Genomic DNA, 16,994 nt, shown 5'->3' on the forward strand with positions numbered 1-16,994 from the left:
ATTCAGTAAAAAGCCAATGGCCCAAAATACAGACATGTGAGCATGACATTTACAGGGCACAGAATTTGTCATTAATTATTTTGTGAGCATAATATAAGAATTTACAAACTAGAAATAATGTTTGCTCATTATAATTACTAAGAATATTTATTACATGAGAATTACTGTAATGAGTAGGCATAGGAAGATTAACAAGGTATTTTTGTCTTAGGGCAGAATATAAATTACAATTAAAGAGTACATGAAATTCATCCTCAATGACATTAACTCCCTTACTACTACAATAGTTACAGAATCTAAGTGAACGGTCTGTTTTACTATATCTGCCAGTTTCTAAAGCTATTTTAAAATTTGAACATCTGAATTTAGTAAAAACAATTCTTAAATGGGTAGGGAGTGGACATGACAAGTACCTTTCAACATTTAACATGGATTTAAAATGCTTATAAAGATCACATTTTGGAGAAGAGTTTACAGAAGCACTCCAGAATTGCTGTAAATTATCTTTGAGCCTTTGCTTAAATTGGAGAATAAAAGCTTTAGAGTCACCCACCTCTTGATTGAGCCATACAAAACCAAACCCAAATTGGAATAAAATATTTCTAACTTTAGTCGCCCAAGTTACCCGCCCAACATCATCTAAAGATTTAAGCATTTAATAGCATTGGGAAGGTAATCTGTATGGTTGAAGATGTAAGAGCCTGCACCAATATTTAATTACTTTAGTCATGTAATTGAGTTGTAAAGGAAACCTCCCACATTCCCCTAAAACCATATTTGAGCAGGTTGATTTGTTTACTTTTAAATAATGCTTACAAGAGACGATTTGGACAGATTTGATTTTTTTTACAATAGCAAGTACCCCAAATTTCAGAGCCATAGGTTAAGATGTGGGTGACCATAGAGTCAAAAACCTTAAACAGATCTGTACAAGTGATATTACCAATTTTCTTTTGAAAAGAGTTAATGGCTAAAATTGTTTTGGTGGCTTGGGATGCTAGAGTAGTTTGTGCCTACTCCATACAAGCTTAGGTGTAAACATTAAGCCAAGATATCTATAGCTTGAAACAGTTTCAATAGGTTCACCATGATAAACCACTTTTCATTACTGCGAGGATGGCCACCTTGCCTAAATACAATTACTTTTGGTTTTTTAAAGTTAATTTGCATGCCTGTTTTATTACAAAATATATCCAAAGCATTAATTTTCTTTTGAAGCTGGGCACAACTATCTGAGAGAGCAGAAACATCATCAGCAAAAAGAAGAGCACATAAATTATCTATATCAGGAGAAATATGAATATCTTTACCACCTAATTCCTCAAATACGGTGGACAAATTATTAATAAAAATTAAGAACATTTGTGGGCTTAAGACACAACCTTGGCGAGTACCTACATTACATGGAAACACTTGAGATAAACCTTTGGCTGATCTTACACAGGCTGATAAACCACTGTACATGGAAACTAGGACATTATAAATGGGACCTGATATACCTACTTTCTTTATTGAATCTAACAGAACATCATGTTTTACAGTGTCGAAAGCTTTCGAAAAATCAATAAAGAGGCAGTAAAATCTTCCCTTCTTTTTGCCAGAATATTTTGTTGTAATAGCTTGTAATGTAAAAATATGGTCAATAGTAGAATAGTCAGTTCTAAAACCAGCCTGAGCTTCACTGAGGATGTTATTGGTGTCTCACCATTGCTGTAATCTGCTGTTTAGGATAGATGTAAAAACCTTGCATAAAGTATCTATAAGAGATATTCCTCTGTAGTTGTCTGTATTTGATTTATCACCAGATTTATGTAATGGACAGATTATACTCTTACCCAATGAAGATGGGAAGGAACCAGTAGAGAATATTTGATTAAAAATCTTGGTGAGAATAGGTTCAAGAAGGTTACTGCAGGATTTAATAAATTCATTTGGTATGCCATCTGGACCTGGGGATTTGTTGTTAGGTAGATTTTTGATGTGGGATAATACTTCTTGTTCAGAGATGGGATGGTTTAAACTATCGGAGGCAGAGGGGGCAGAATCATCATAGAGTGGATTCTGGGTGCTATTGTCAGTGGATAAAATTGCTGGCATGAAATCTTTTCAGAAATTGTGTTACCAAATTTGTTTTCTTTAATGATTTTCCAGAAAAGACTTGGGTCAGATCTAGCTGCGACTAATTTGTCCCTCTGAGTTTGTAGATACTGCTGTTTTTTGGAATTGAAACTTTTCTTAAACAAGCGTCTAAAATATCTAAAGCGGTCTAGATCAGCATTGTGGTCTCTATGGGCTCTGAGAGCAGCATACTTATCATGTTTCAAGTTTCAAGTATGGGCTGTTATTAGGACTTAATATTTGACCCCCTCCTGGTATTTGAGCAGCATATGAGCTGTTATTAGGACTTATTATTTGATCCCCTCCTGGTACTTGTGCAGCATATGGGCTGTTATTAGGACTAAATATTTGACCCCCTACTTGTATTTGAGCAGCATGTTGGCTGTTATTGGGACTTAATATTTGATCCCCTCCTGGTATTTGAGCAGCATATGGGCTGTTATTAGGACTTAATATTTTACCCCCTCCTGGTATTTGAGCAGCATATGGGCTGTTATTAGGACTTAATATTTGACCCCCTACTTGTATTTGAGCAGCATATGGGCTGTTATTAGGACTTAATATTTGACCCCCTCCTGGTATTTGAGCAGCATATGGGCTGTTTTAGGACTTAATATTTGACCCCCTCCTGGTATTTGAGCAGCATATGAGCTGTTATTAGGACTTAATATTTGACCCCCTCCTGGTATTTGAGCAGCATATGGGCTGTTATTAGGACTTAATATTTGACCCCCTACTTGTATTGAGCAGCATATGGGCTGTAATTAGGACTTAATATTTGACCCCCTCCTTGTATTTGAGCAGCATATGGGCTGTTATTAGGACTTAATATTTGTGCAGTGTCACATGTTCAAAATTAAGGATCAAAGGCAAGGAGCCATTGTCATTACCATAATGTAAATGATTGAAGATTTTGACAGTCCGTTAGTTCATAAACTATGGGAGAAAACTTCATGGATCATCAGGACCGTTTAATTTTGAAAACAAGGGGGGTCTACAAGGGAGTCACCACACATGCCAGAAACATAGTTGTAATGCTGTTTATGTTCATTCTCTTTCATTGTATCTCAGGATATGAAAAAGTTTGGTGGACCAAACAAAATCAGGCAAAAGTGTCGCTTGAGACAGTGTGCAAATTTTGTGAGTATGTTTGTTACTTATGATAATTATTTAATATATGCATGAATATGATTGTGAAATCATGAAATTTAAAAAATGAAAGTGCAAACACAAAATGTGCAAACAGACTCAAAAAGTCATTTCTTTTTTCTCCTCCAAATACAATATGTATTTTTACCTGAAAAATAGAGAAAATTAACGGTTTGGAAAATACATAGATAACCGATAAGATTTTATGCACTGATTTGTGTGATGTTTGTGTAGGGACTGTCACTGACCAGCAAACAGTGGCAGAGGAAGAACTCATCCAATGCAGAGACCAGCATCACAGAGTCAGAATACATCCCATTTGGAGAGTGAGTTGTCATAGTCAGTTTTCATTGTTAAAGACAATCAGTCAGCTTTGACGTAAGTCAAATCTTCAAATCAAGTTTTAGCTTACCTGACTGAAAGTCAAGTGACCTTATGTCATTGCTTGTTGCCCATCGTCCATCTGGTTCTCCATTCACCATTAATTGTTGTATTTTGACAGTGACATGGTTTGTGTTCAGGGAGACACAGGATGAGATGTGATGTCTATTTTGACAGTGACATGGTTTGTGTTCAGGGAGACACAGGGTGAGATGTGATGTCTATTTTGACAGTGACATGGTTTGTGTTCAGGGAGACACAGGGTGAGATGTGATGTCTATTTTGATAGTGACATGGTTTGTGTTCAGGGGCACACAGGGTGAGTTGTTGTGATGTGTATTTTGACAGTGACATGGTTTGTGTTCAGGAGGACACAGGGTGAGATGTGATGTCTATTTTGACAGTGACATGGTTTGTGTTCAGTGAGACACAGGGTGAGATGTGATGTCTATTTTGACAGTGACATGGTTTGTGTTCAGGAGGACACAGGGTGAGATGTGATGTCTATTTTGACAGTGACATGGTTTGTGTTCAGGGAGACACAGGGTGAGATGTGATGTCTATTTTGACAGTGACATGGTTTGTGTTCAGTGAGACACAGGGTGAGATCAGAGACCATATAATAGAGGGACGGCCCTCTAGCCTATGCGCGAAACCATCAGTGCTACGGCTTGTACTGCGCAGCCTGTCCGGAAGCGAGCAGAAACGCGTTCACTGCAGTCATCGTTGTTGCCTTTTTTTCCCATGCAAAAGATTTCACAATACATAATTACACTTATGTATTTCTTAACATTGTTAACATTACAACTGAGATTTGTTGGTGCCCTAAAGCATGTCGTTGTCACTGTATTTGATGACTGTGATCACGCTTTGTCTTTGGCCGAAAGAACAAAATGGCGCACATGTAAAATCGGCAAAAGTGCAGATTTTGATTTTCAATAACGGCCTCTAATTCGCAATGAAAGTCCTTGGTTACCTAGGTGTATAAAAAGGTGATATGTTAAAAATTGGCTTAGTGCCGTTAACAAATTTAGGGCGGATGCGAAATTTCAGATTTTGACTCCAGAAATGGTACTAAATCTGAATTTTCCCGAAATAATTACATCACAACTCTTAATTTTCGCATGCTTTCCGACGAATGTGTTCCTATTATCGGTCCTGAATTTAATAGTTTTACATTCATCACGATTTCCCCCTTGGCTTGGTACCAACGTTATTTAGGTACAATCGGTAGTTTTTTTGGTATGATTTTTGGCGCAAGGCCATATTTTACATCACATATTTTAAGTTAAATTACCATATAGCAGACGACATAACATGCATTTTGTCTGTGATTATCATCCGCATATATCCTTTGAAACATTCTACAAATTGACTTATATTGTATGATATTAGAATTGTTTTTGTAAAACGCGTATTTTTTTACCATTGCTTTCGCCATTTCTTCGTAAGTTTAACTTTGTTTCAGTTAGGCTTCTATCACATATGCGCATATACTACATACTACAATACAACATATTTGTTATCTTCTGTAGATTTTGTCTGTATAAATCATGACTACATTTAATCAATTATTTATTTTATGCCGTGTAAATATTGATTATGAGCAAAATGATATTGGCCTAAACCCAATCATAATAATGTAAATATGATGAAGGTACTACTTACTTTGTGTATTTACACAACAATGAAAACATCATACAAAAACAAAAATCCATTACATGAAATATTTGTATAATAAAATTATCATTTGCTTTGTAAATGCCAAGAAAGAAGAAGGATTATATCAGCAGTTGTCGGGAGAGAAGTTCCAGACAACAAGGTCGAAGGTGTCATTCAGTAAAATATATAGATGGTCTATTGTCCTTTTCTGTGAAAAATACATTTATATATGTCAGAGTTTGTGATGTTTTGTTTTGTTTTAATAGTAATAGTTGCATGCTTCATTCCAGGTTAGAGTTTAAAGTTTGTTTTTCATTGATCAGATATAGAAAACTATGATGAAAGAATTTTGAAAACAACAAACGTTACTACAGTTTACGATATACTAGTACATATCTGGTACCATGCTCGTTGAAGCTATATTGTTATACCTGAAATATCTGATTATTTGTATGCTGATAATATTGTATCGGGTAATATCGAATAACGATTGTAAAATTACAATCGTCCTCTTTGCTTTGGAATTTAACAGTAGCCTCCCTTTGAAAAAAAACATACCTCGCTCCGGCAAACCCCATTATCACTGCTAGCCCCAAACTGGCATTAACCAATAACATTTGATTCTTTCGAAGCCCATTGTCGGACACATCGAAAATTCATTTAACAACGCTCGTAGTTTAATGTGTATTTCTAATTCATTGGAACTATTAGCATTATAAAATAGTAGCGAATTTACATGAAATAAAAACATTAATATGGCGTCATTTTCTTTCTGGCGAATAGTAAAGCATTTACACCAGTCGGTGATCATGCATTTTTGCAAGTAAATCTAGTCTGGACTTATTATAAGATATGAAGTTAATCTGGAGATATATTTTGTGAACATCAGGAATATGGTGATATGTTACAAGTGTCTTCCCTGCTTCTGGATGAGTTTTATTTACACTTCCTGAGTTCCTGTGCACTTTACCGGATTGTAGTTTTCTGTGGCGTTCGTAGTAGATTTGGTATATTTGTTTATTTATAATAGTTAACAATTGCAGCATAAAATGAGATATATTAACTGATTTTTAAAACAAATAGAATACATTATGAAATACTTTTGATATCGGAACGGCTTTTTCTTCACACGCCCTCTAAAACGTACGCTTGTGGACAGACGGCATATGTTTTAGTCTGTTTTCAGTCGTACAAATGGGTATCTCATACCTCAGTCGCACGTTAAAAGGAAGCCAGAAGCTGGAATGTAAACAATAAACTTGTTTCCGTCCGGTTGCGCACGCACCTCCCTATGACATGCCACAAATCTATCAGGGCGCCTCTGAGCTGGTCGCTCGAGAAGGACTTTCGCGATAGACTGCTATAGCTAGTTTGTATTCTACTAGTACTTATCGTGGGTCTACAGTTGTTGTTCTAATACAGTAATAATAATATGTCTTACCTGTAGACTCCTGGAATGTAATCCTTGGTAATCCATTGTTTGTGTTCAACACGTGTTTCACTGTTTGACTTGATTATACACGTGGCAACATGTCGGGCTTTTCTGCCTCGTGTCAAAGTATACTGTCTAAAGTAGATCCTCACAAGTATTGTCCTTCCTGCATAACTAAGGACGGATTTTCAACGTGTTCATGGGATAAACGTAAAGAATGTGATCACTTTAATTGGTATCTTCGTGCGTTGGCAAAGCGGGCTACTGACCGGCGCTACAAGCAAAGTAGGTCATCGGGTGGATCCCTGGACTCTGCAGCCTCTACATCTGGCCCTGGGGGTGCGCCGACCACACTTCGATCGCAATTCATCTGACGTGTGCAGTTGTCTTGTCGCATCGATAATTAGTTGTGTGTCGAAGAGCATTAACCATGCTATTTTTCGTTACCTTGGATACAACGAGTCGTTCTGTAACTACATTATAAGCCGACCACGCTTCGATCGCAATTCAACTGACGTGTGCAGTTGTCCTGTCGCATCGATACTTACTTGTGGGTCGAAGAGCATTACACATGCTATTTTAGTTACCTTGTATACTGGGAGTTGCTCTGTAACTTAACTATACGTCGACCACTTTGATCGCAGTTCAACTGACGTGTGCAGTTGTCCGGTCGCATCGATCCTTACTTGTGGGTCGAAGAGCATTAAACATGCTGTTTTAGTTACCTTGGATACGACGAGTCGTTCTGAAACTAAATTATATACCGTCCACACTTCGATCGCAATTCAACTGTCGTGTGCAGTTGTTCTGTCGCATCGATAGTTACTTGTGGGTCGAAGAGCATTAAACATGCTGTTTTAGTTACCTTGTATACTGCGAGTTGCTCTGTAACTAAACTATACGTCGACCACTTCGATCGCAGTTCAACTGACGCATGCAGTTGTCCTGTCGCATCGATAATTAGTTGTGTGTCGATGAGCATTAGCCATGCTGTGCGTTCGTGATAAACAATTTGTCTCGTCCGTGCATCTGGTCGAATGTTTTATTGTCACTACAGGGGTGAGGAACTTGGTACATTCGACGTGAAAGAGGTCACTTCCTGATTACTTTCCCGACCCTCCTTCCAGTGTTCCGTCGAATTCTACCCATTTGTACGACTGAAAACAGACTAAAACATGGGTTTTTCAGATGAAAAACGATGTTTTATTGGTCTGTTTTCAGTCGTACATTCCCACCCAGCCATCCCCACTGGGAAGTAATCCAGTCCAGTCCTGCTTGATGGCTTATTCTTCGAGATTTGTGGCATGTCATAGGGAGGTGCGTGCGCAACCGGACGGAAACAAGTTTATTGTTTACATTCCAGCTTCTGGCTTCCTTTTAACGTGCGACTAGAGGTATGAGATGCCCATTTGTACGACTGAAAACAGACCAAGAAAACATCGTTTTTAATCTGAAAAACCCATTTTCATTTCCTATCTTTTTCTTTGAGTGAAACGTTTTGGGAGGTATTACCAACGGCTTGGTAGCGGTAACATCACTGTCATTCTATTTAGACCAAGAGTCACCGAAACCAACCCCTGGTCGAAGAGAGGGAATTCTTCAAGTGGCATATCTAGGTCAAAGACGAAATCGTCCAAGTTAATGAAGTCGTCCATGGCTGTGGCGAATGTAAATTGAAATAAATGTTCTGGAAGACACACATGTTCAGCAAATAATTTGCAGCCAACTGACATGGGTTAAAAGGAGATATCATAAAAAAATGGTCAGTCGTGAATGTCTGCGCATCTACTGCCCATCTGCAGCGGTACAGAGAGGTTAACAGCAGGGTGTCGGGATGTATCAGTTACATGCCAGACCGTAGCGCTGATGGTTTATGATAAACTGTTGGGGAGGGCCGTCCCTCTGTTATATGGACTCTGGTGAGATGTGATGTGTATTTTGACAGTGACATGGATTGTGTTCAGGGAGACACAGGGTGAGATGTGATGTCTATTTTGACAGTGACATGGTTTGTGTTCAGGAGGACACAGGGTGAGTTGTTGTGATGTCTATTTTGACAGTGACATGGTTTGTGTTCAGGGGCACACAGGGTGAGATGTGATGTCTATTTTGACAGTGACATGGTTTGTGTTCAGGGAGACACAGGGTGAGATGTGATGTCTATTTTGATAGTGACATGGTTTGTGTTCAGGGGCACACAAGGTGAGTTGTTGTGATGTGTATTTTGACAGTGAAATGGTTTTAGTTCAGGAGGACACAGGGTGAGATGTGATGTCTATTTTGACAGTGACATGGTTTGTGTTCAGGGAGACACAGGGTGAGATGTGATGTCTATTTTGACAGTGACATGGTTTGTGTTCAGGGAGACACAGGGTAAGTTGTTGTGATGTCTATTTTGACAGTGACATGGTTTGTGTTCAGGAGGACACAGGGTGAGATGTGATGTGTATTTTGACAGTGACATGGTTTGTGTTCAGGAGGACACAGGGTGAGTTATTGTAAGGTGTATTTTGACAGTGACATGGTTTGTGTTCAGGAAGACACAGGGTGAGATGTGATGTGTATTTTGACAGTGACATGGTTTGTGTTCAGGAAGACACAGGGTGAGATGTGATGTGTATTTTGACAGTGACATGGTTTGTGTTTAGGGAGACACAGGGTGAGATGTGATGTGTATTTTGACAGTGACATGGTTTGTGTTCAGGAAGACACAGGGTGAGATGTGATGTGTATTTTGACAGTGACATGGTTTGTGTTCAGGGGGACACAAGGTGAGTTGTTGTAAGGTGTATTTTGACAGTGACATGGTTTGTGTTCAGGAGGAAACAGGGTGAGATGTGATGTGTATTTTGACTGTGACATGGTTTGTGTTCAGGAGGACACAGGGTGAGTTGTTGTGATGTGTATTTTGACAGTGACATGGTTTGTGTTCAGGGAGACACAGGGTGAGTTATTGTAAGGTGTATTTTGACAGTGACATGGTTTGTGTTCAGGAGGACACAGGGTGAGATGTGATGTGTATTTTGACAGTGACATGGTTTGTGTTCAGGGAGACACAGGGTGAGATGTGATGTGTATTTTGACAGTGACATGGTTTGTGTTCAGGGAGACACAGGGTGAGATGTGATGTGTATTTTGACAGTGACATGGTTTGTGTTCAGGAGGACACAAGGTGAGATTTGATGTGTAATTTGACAGTGGCATGGTTTGTGTTCAGGGGGACACAGGATGAAGAGGACCTGGATGATAGCTGTGACTTTGAAGCTGAGAACAGGATCAGAACACCAAAGGTATGAATAAACTGTTCATAGCAAACTTGCATCTCTCAAACATTTTGTTCTCAATATTATAGTAGTGAATGAATTTTGGCTTCTCAACATTTTGAACTAGCCATGTAGTACTGCATAGTTATTTTGCTCGTGAAGATCTTGTCACAATGATGAGTTGTGGTCAGAACTCTTTTTGGTCATAGTGATCTGCATTACCTTGTACAGTTTTAAGGCTCACATGTGACAAAAAAGACAATTTAAGGTTTTCAGGAAACAATTTTCTAACATATGAACATTATGAAGTCTTTGACAGAGATTAATATAGTACAAACACATGGTAAACAATCACTTTGGATTGCACATAATTCTTATTTCATGAGACCCGTGAAGCAACCAATGCTTGTCGTAAGAGGCTAGTCACAGGATTAAGCTTGTTGACTTGGTTGATGCATGTCATTGTATCCCAAATGTGTGGATCGATGCTAATGATACCAATCACCTGACTGTCTGACCCAGACTTGATTATTTACAGACTGCCATCATATAGCTGGAATATTGCTGGTTGTTGCTTCATTATTATCCATCTGGGAGTGGATTAACTTTTCGATTACATATTTCTCAGTGAGAAATTTTCACTTTCCAGTACTTTCAAATTATTTAATTTTGGCTGAAAAGGTACACTTTTCATTCATTAACAAATCTACAACAAGCCAATCCTGGCATTCCGGATAGTCAAGTCTCTATTCCTGGCTATCATTTACCGTTTAGGCTTAATGGCAACACTAGAGTTGGTGGCATCACAATGTATGTCAGGAATAGTTTATACGTTAAATGCATGCACCAATGAACTACTATTGGACTTGATAGTCCAGGAGCCAGGGGCCATTTATCTGCATGAAATGAGAGAGTCTTTCATTGGTATTTCTGAAAGGGGTATCCCATGGGGTATCCAAAACAGAACTGCTTGAATGGCACAGCCGGGGCATGTAGCCAGAATTAACCCTTTTCTCTCATTTTGCCGGTATGGACTATCTGGCGTAAAAAGTGGGGTAGGGCAACTTCAAAATTGAAATGCGCTCTTATTAATGGACCTATAAAAGAGATCTAGGTGTCAAAATGAACATCGTGGTAAGCTCCATTCGATCCAATCATGAAATATGCACATTGACCTTTTTACAGGTCAGTAGGGGGGTCAAAGGTCACGTGATGACCATTGAGCTAAAAATTACGCCTTTTTTCTTATCCAAGCCCAGTTTAGTAGGAAAGACAACAAATATTTTTATAAAGTGAATATGTTCTATTAGATAAGATGCCAGGTAAGTTTTTAAAACCATTTTTGAAGCAATATCTTGAGGTTAGGCTAGCCCACAGCACTGTAGATAATGTGCATTTTTAGCTCTCAGCCCAGATATGTCTCAAATGTTACGATTTTCACCACCAGATGGCACTTCCATACGAATCCACATATGCGGTGGAAATGTTGTAGCCAAGTTATGTTGAATACAGGATGAAATTATGATAAACTGCGAAGTAGGCCTATGGTAATCTTTTCCTGGGTAACCAAGGGTTCAAGGGTCAAGGGTCCAACAAGGGTGCAAAGGTCTGTTAGTATGCACAAAAATTGCATCCACTTGTAATGAATTTATTCAAGCAATGAACAAATATGGCCTACATAACAAGGGCAACTTGAAAGACCATATATGGTCTTCTGTCCTAAATAAAGGATCAAGAACAACGATAGATCAGGTTAATCTTGGAACACCCAAATTACCCATCTGCCATCTCTAATGCCACCATATGAGGATCTGATATTCGGTATTAAAACTTATTTACCAGACAATAAGTCATCACTATAAAACCGCAGTGACATGCAGTTATCATGTTGTTGACTTCAATGATACTATTCGTCATCAGACTCCTCTTCATATGTCAATGAGGCGAATTCTTCGAATTCACTCCTGCATCCATCCACAACTTTGCATTGATATATTTCGCGTGGTATAGCAGAAGAATGAATACATCCGTATCGATGCTGCGGACCACCACTCCAGGCATCTCCTCAGAGGCAGCAACGAAGTTTGCGTGAAACACTAGCCTTGTGTCGGCCTCCTCATGGGTACACCCGAGGTCGTTAACTGTTATCCTCTCTACCTGTCTACCATTTGATGGGAAGAGGAAGCATTCCTGTCCAGTTGCATAATACAGCTTGTGGCCCTCCAGAATACTTGCATAACTTGAACTGAGCCACTCATCTTAAAGCAATTCCCGTTTGAAATCAGCAGATTTCGAGGCATTTTGGAAGTCAGCTGGTCTTTTCTGTAGAGGACCGGTGATCTTGTAAGAATGCATCAGTGAACAACCAAGATTGTCATGCTCCTGATCTTTGATTGATGGTCCATCCGGATATGTACCACAGATGAGATGAACTGTTTTGGCATAAGTACAGACGCGCTGAAGGATTGACCTGGCTACATGTGCCGGTAAACCAAAATTTGCAGATACCAGAAAAATATTTAATCACATTGATGTTGATTGGCTATCAGCAGATCTCAATAATGACTGAAACGAGTTAATTAGTAGCAATTGCGTAGATGATGCAGTAACAGAATTCACTTCAATACTTTGTAAAAGCTACGACGTTTGCGTCCCCAATAAGACAATAAGTAAGGACAATCCGTGGATGAACAATGACATCTGTCATTTAATGCATAAACGCAGTCGTAAACATAAAACTGCAAAAAAGAGAAAATATCTCTTGGATTGGAAAACCTTTAGACAATTACGAAATCAAGTTGTCACCTCTGTTAGAATTGCAAAACAAAATTACTGCAAAAAAATAGAAGAAAAGTTAATATTTCCCGAGGAGTATGGTGAAGCGCTTTTTAGCTCACCGGGTCCGAAAGGACCAAGGTGAGCTCATGCAATACCGTGGCGTCTGTCGTCCTTCCATCCCCCTTGTACGTATGTCAACAATTTATTCAAATGACTTCTTCTTCTGAACCTCTGACTGGAAATTAACGAAATTTGACTGGAAGCATCCCTAGGTGGTGGGGATTCAAAATTGTACAAATGGTGGGACTGACCCCCCAAGGAGCTGAGGGGTGGGGCCAAATAGGGGTAATTTGGCTATATTGCTTTAAGCGACTTCTTCTCTGGAACCAAGGGATAGATATCCACCATATTTGGTTGGAAGCATTTTCCGGTGTTGAGGATTCAAAATTGTGCTAATGGAGGGGCTGAGGGGCGGGGCCAAATAGGGGTAATTTGGCTATATTGCTTTAAGCAACTTCTTCTCTGGAACTAAGAGATAGATATCAACCATATATGGTTGGAAGCATTCTCCAATGATGGGGATTCAAATTTGAGAAATGGAGGGGCTGAACCCCACAACGATCCCCACCCCTGGTGAGGGGCGGGGCTAAAAAGGTAATTTGGCAATATTGCTTTAAATGACTTTTTCTCTGGAGATGGAAATCAACCATATTTGGTTGGAAGTATTCTCAGGGGGTGGGAATTCACAACTGTACAAATGAAGGGGCTGACCCCCTCCCACACCCAGGGTTTATAACACAGTTAGATCCTCACCATATAACGTACAATTCCTGAGTATAATGAGTGGAATGCACATATGCTACCAGGGATTGGTGGCCCTTCTGTTCATCTGTCCAGCACTCCCAAAGGACCATAACATGCAAACCGACATTATTCCCACCCTATATTAAACAGATTCATTATAAACACTTGTTCATTATGAAGAGAATAATACATATATGCCAATAGGATTCGCCCTGGGGTCCAGCCTTGCCTCTGGAAACTTAGATCCTGGATCATAACATGTAAACGGTTCAGATCTTTATGCTATATTTGTATCAAGAGAAATACATGTTCATGCTGTCAGATTTGCCATCCACCTGTTTTAAATGCTGACATGATCAAAATTACGAAATATTTGCAGTATTATATACATGTGCAATGCAAATGTATATTTTGTCATGATTGTGTCAATATCCAGGTGAGCGATACAGGCCCTATGGGCCTCTTGTTTAAAAAAACAAAAATCCAAATACTATCTTTCCCGCTATTTTATATAAAGATAAGATCTATGATCTGATGATGATGATGTATGTAAAGCAAATATTTTAAACTACTATTTCTCTGAACAATCAACAATCAACAGTCGAATCCCGTCAAAAACATTGCCGGCTGTAAGTATTGAGTGTTTTAACACGTTGGACCATATTGTCCTCACTCCAGGGGAAATTCAAGACGTTTTACATTCTGTTGATACCACCAAGACCTGGACCTGACGGTATAAATAACAAACTCATCAAAGTTTCTGCAAAAAGTATATACCTCCCATTATCATTAATCTTTAACATGTCACTTAAAATATTCTGTTTTTCTATCAAAATGGAAATTAGCATCTGTATCGCAAATTCACATAAAAGGAAATGTAGGCGAATGGAGTAATTATAGACCAATCGCACTAACAAGTTGTTTGGCAAAAGTGTTTGAAAAATGTATCCGTAAACATGTGTTTAACTTCTTCAAAGACAACAGTATTATGAGCAATCTCCTGTCAGGCTTTATTCCAGGCAATTCCACCAGCTATCAATTAATAAATCTGTATAATTTTATTTCAAAGGCTCCAGACAATGGAAAAGAGGTAAAGGCAGTGTTTTGTGACATTAGCAAGGCCTTTGATAAAGTTTGGCATGAAGGATTACTCTATAAATTATCTTCATGTGGAATTTGAGGTAAATTGTTGAAATGGTTTGACAGTTATCTATCAAATAGAACACTTATAAATTCCAAAACATCACACTTAAAATCTGTCATGGTGGGTATTCCACTGGGATCGGTCCTAGGATTATTATTATTTTTTATCTTTATAGATGACCTGGTTGATGATATAAACAGTAATATATGTGTCTTTGCAGATTATTTGTCACTTAAATGTTTTCAAGGAAAATTTACCCAAGACTAAAACCCATTCTTAAAATGAAAGGTATACCAAGAACAGAGATCTCATTGCACAAACACCTAGGTCTAATTTTACAGCAAGATGGCTACTGGTCAAATCATATAGATAATTAGTAGTTAAAGTAAGCCCAATGATTAACTGCTTTGGAACTTTCAAATACCACCTGTCCAGAAATTTTTTAGAGAATATATATTTATCATTTATTTTTCCCAATATTCGACTTTTGTGACCAGGTAAGGGATAATTGTTCTCAAGAACAAGCGTTGGTATTGGAAAGGCTGAATTTAGACACACTGAGAACAATATGTGGAGCTACTCGTGGTACCAATCACGAGTCTATATACTCCGAAACTAACCTTACACCCTTATCCAAAAGATGTCAATCTCATAAATTTAAAACATTTTACATAATGGTTAACAAGTTGGCCCCTAAATATCTATGTAATCTTGTTCCTCCTAATGTCTCAGCAGGCGCATGTTACAGTTTAAGACCTTCTTCACAGCTACAGACTGTAAATGCTAGAACAGTTAACTACTACATCACTTTCACCTGATACAGTGCGAATGTAGAATGCACTACCGAATAATGTTCAGTCAAAACACTGTATATGACGTCACTAAATGTATCACCACAACAGAAAATCCTATAGATTATTGTACCTGTTTCTTTCAAATCATCCATTCCCACCTCAGGTTAGGATGCAGGGATTTAAATGCACACAAATATCATAGCCATATTCATGAGTCTACTACCTGCTCCTGTGGATATCATTATGAGGATCCTACACATTATTTCTTTTCATGTCGCAACTACTGCAATCTTCGGAACAATATGTACTACTATATAAAGGGATATGACTTGGATTCAGTATTATATGGAAATGCTACAACATCTACTCATACTAACCTTGCTATTGTACAATCTCTTCATTTGTTTTTTGCAAAATCTAAAAAATTTATAATTTAAATATGTCTTCTTTACGATTACATCAATCAAATAGTTATTTGTATGTGTGACATGCTGGTATGTAGAGGTATATGTGTACATATACATACCGGTATGTGTACATGTACATATGCATGGATGCACTGGTTTGGTTATGTACCGATATATGTATGTGTGTATTTGTGTGACTTGTATATTCGCATCATTATATTTGCAACAGTAGGTACAATATATCTAAATTTATTACGTTATGTACAGTTTACTCTTATTAATTGTTAAATGTCCTTTGTAGAGAGAGGTGTTTAAATAGGCTTTGCCTGTTTACCAATTACTGTTTTGGGAAATAAATATTGTTTAAATCAACAAGCCACATGATCACTAAGTGCATGGCCATGACCAGAGATTAATGTCATGACAGAAAAACAATTCATTCTTAGCGACAATGAAATGAATATTTCCACAATACATACCTGTCAATGTCCATATGCAAACCCTTTGGCTGTCACTGTACAGCTCTTACGTTTGACCAAATAATATCAAAACCGATCACTTTCGTGCAAAGTACAAAATTGTACTTATGTTTATTCCATATCTCACCATTCTACAACTCACAGTTAATCTGGAAGACCACTAACATGTTGATATTGGGTGGATGAATCCTTGGTGTTGACACAGAACTCAGATGTCTTCTTCAATACCATGTACACCGCTAGGGCAAACAGGTTTTCCTTTGGTAGTGGTCGATGATTCTAGTCAGTTTCAGTTACACAAAGGATTATTCATTTGTTTTAGATCATCCTCAAGTGTGTAGTTTTGTATCATCCAAAGAATCATACACAGTTTTTTATTTCCTATTTACAAATTCATTATTTATTCATACATTTATACCATTTACTCATCAGTCTCAAGAAAATGCATAAGTGAGAACTTGTACTTAACAGCTGTTTTTTACATACATATGTTGTATATATTTTAGATTTAGTCTCTCATAATTCCTAAAGGAATGGTGTGTGTATATTTTAAATTTTTTTATCTATGTATTTATGTATGCCT

The 16,994-nt window shown here is 38.1% G+C and overlaps 1 protein-coding gene across 1 annotated transcript in view; it reads left to right on the top strand.

The window, feature by feature from the left end:
- LOC124146404 (CXXC-type zinc finger protein 1-like) overlaps positions 1-16,994 on the top strand; it is a 96,948-nt gene that overhangs the window by 53,221 nt on the left and 26,733 nt on the right. Inside the window, exons 6-8 of the mRNA XM_046516671.2 lie at positions 3,190-3,258; positions 3,502-3,593; positions 9,960-10,032. Coding sequence (XP_046372627.1) covers positions 3,190-3,258; positions 3,502-3,593; positions 9,960-10,032 — 234 coding nt within the window. The remainder of the gene's footprint in view (positions 1-3,189; positions 3,259-3,501; positions 3,594-9,959; positions 10,033-16,994) is intronic.

This window comes from Haliotis rufescens, unplaced genomic scaffold (genome assembly GCF_023055435.1).
Source record: "Haliotis rufescens isolate VD_foot unplaced genomic scaffold, xgHalRufe1.0.p SCAF_22, whole genome shotgun sequence".
NCBI lineage: Eukaryota > Metazoa > Mollusca > Gastropoda > Lepetellida > Haliotidae > Haliotis > Haliotis rufescens.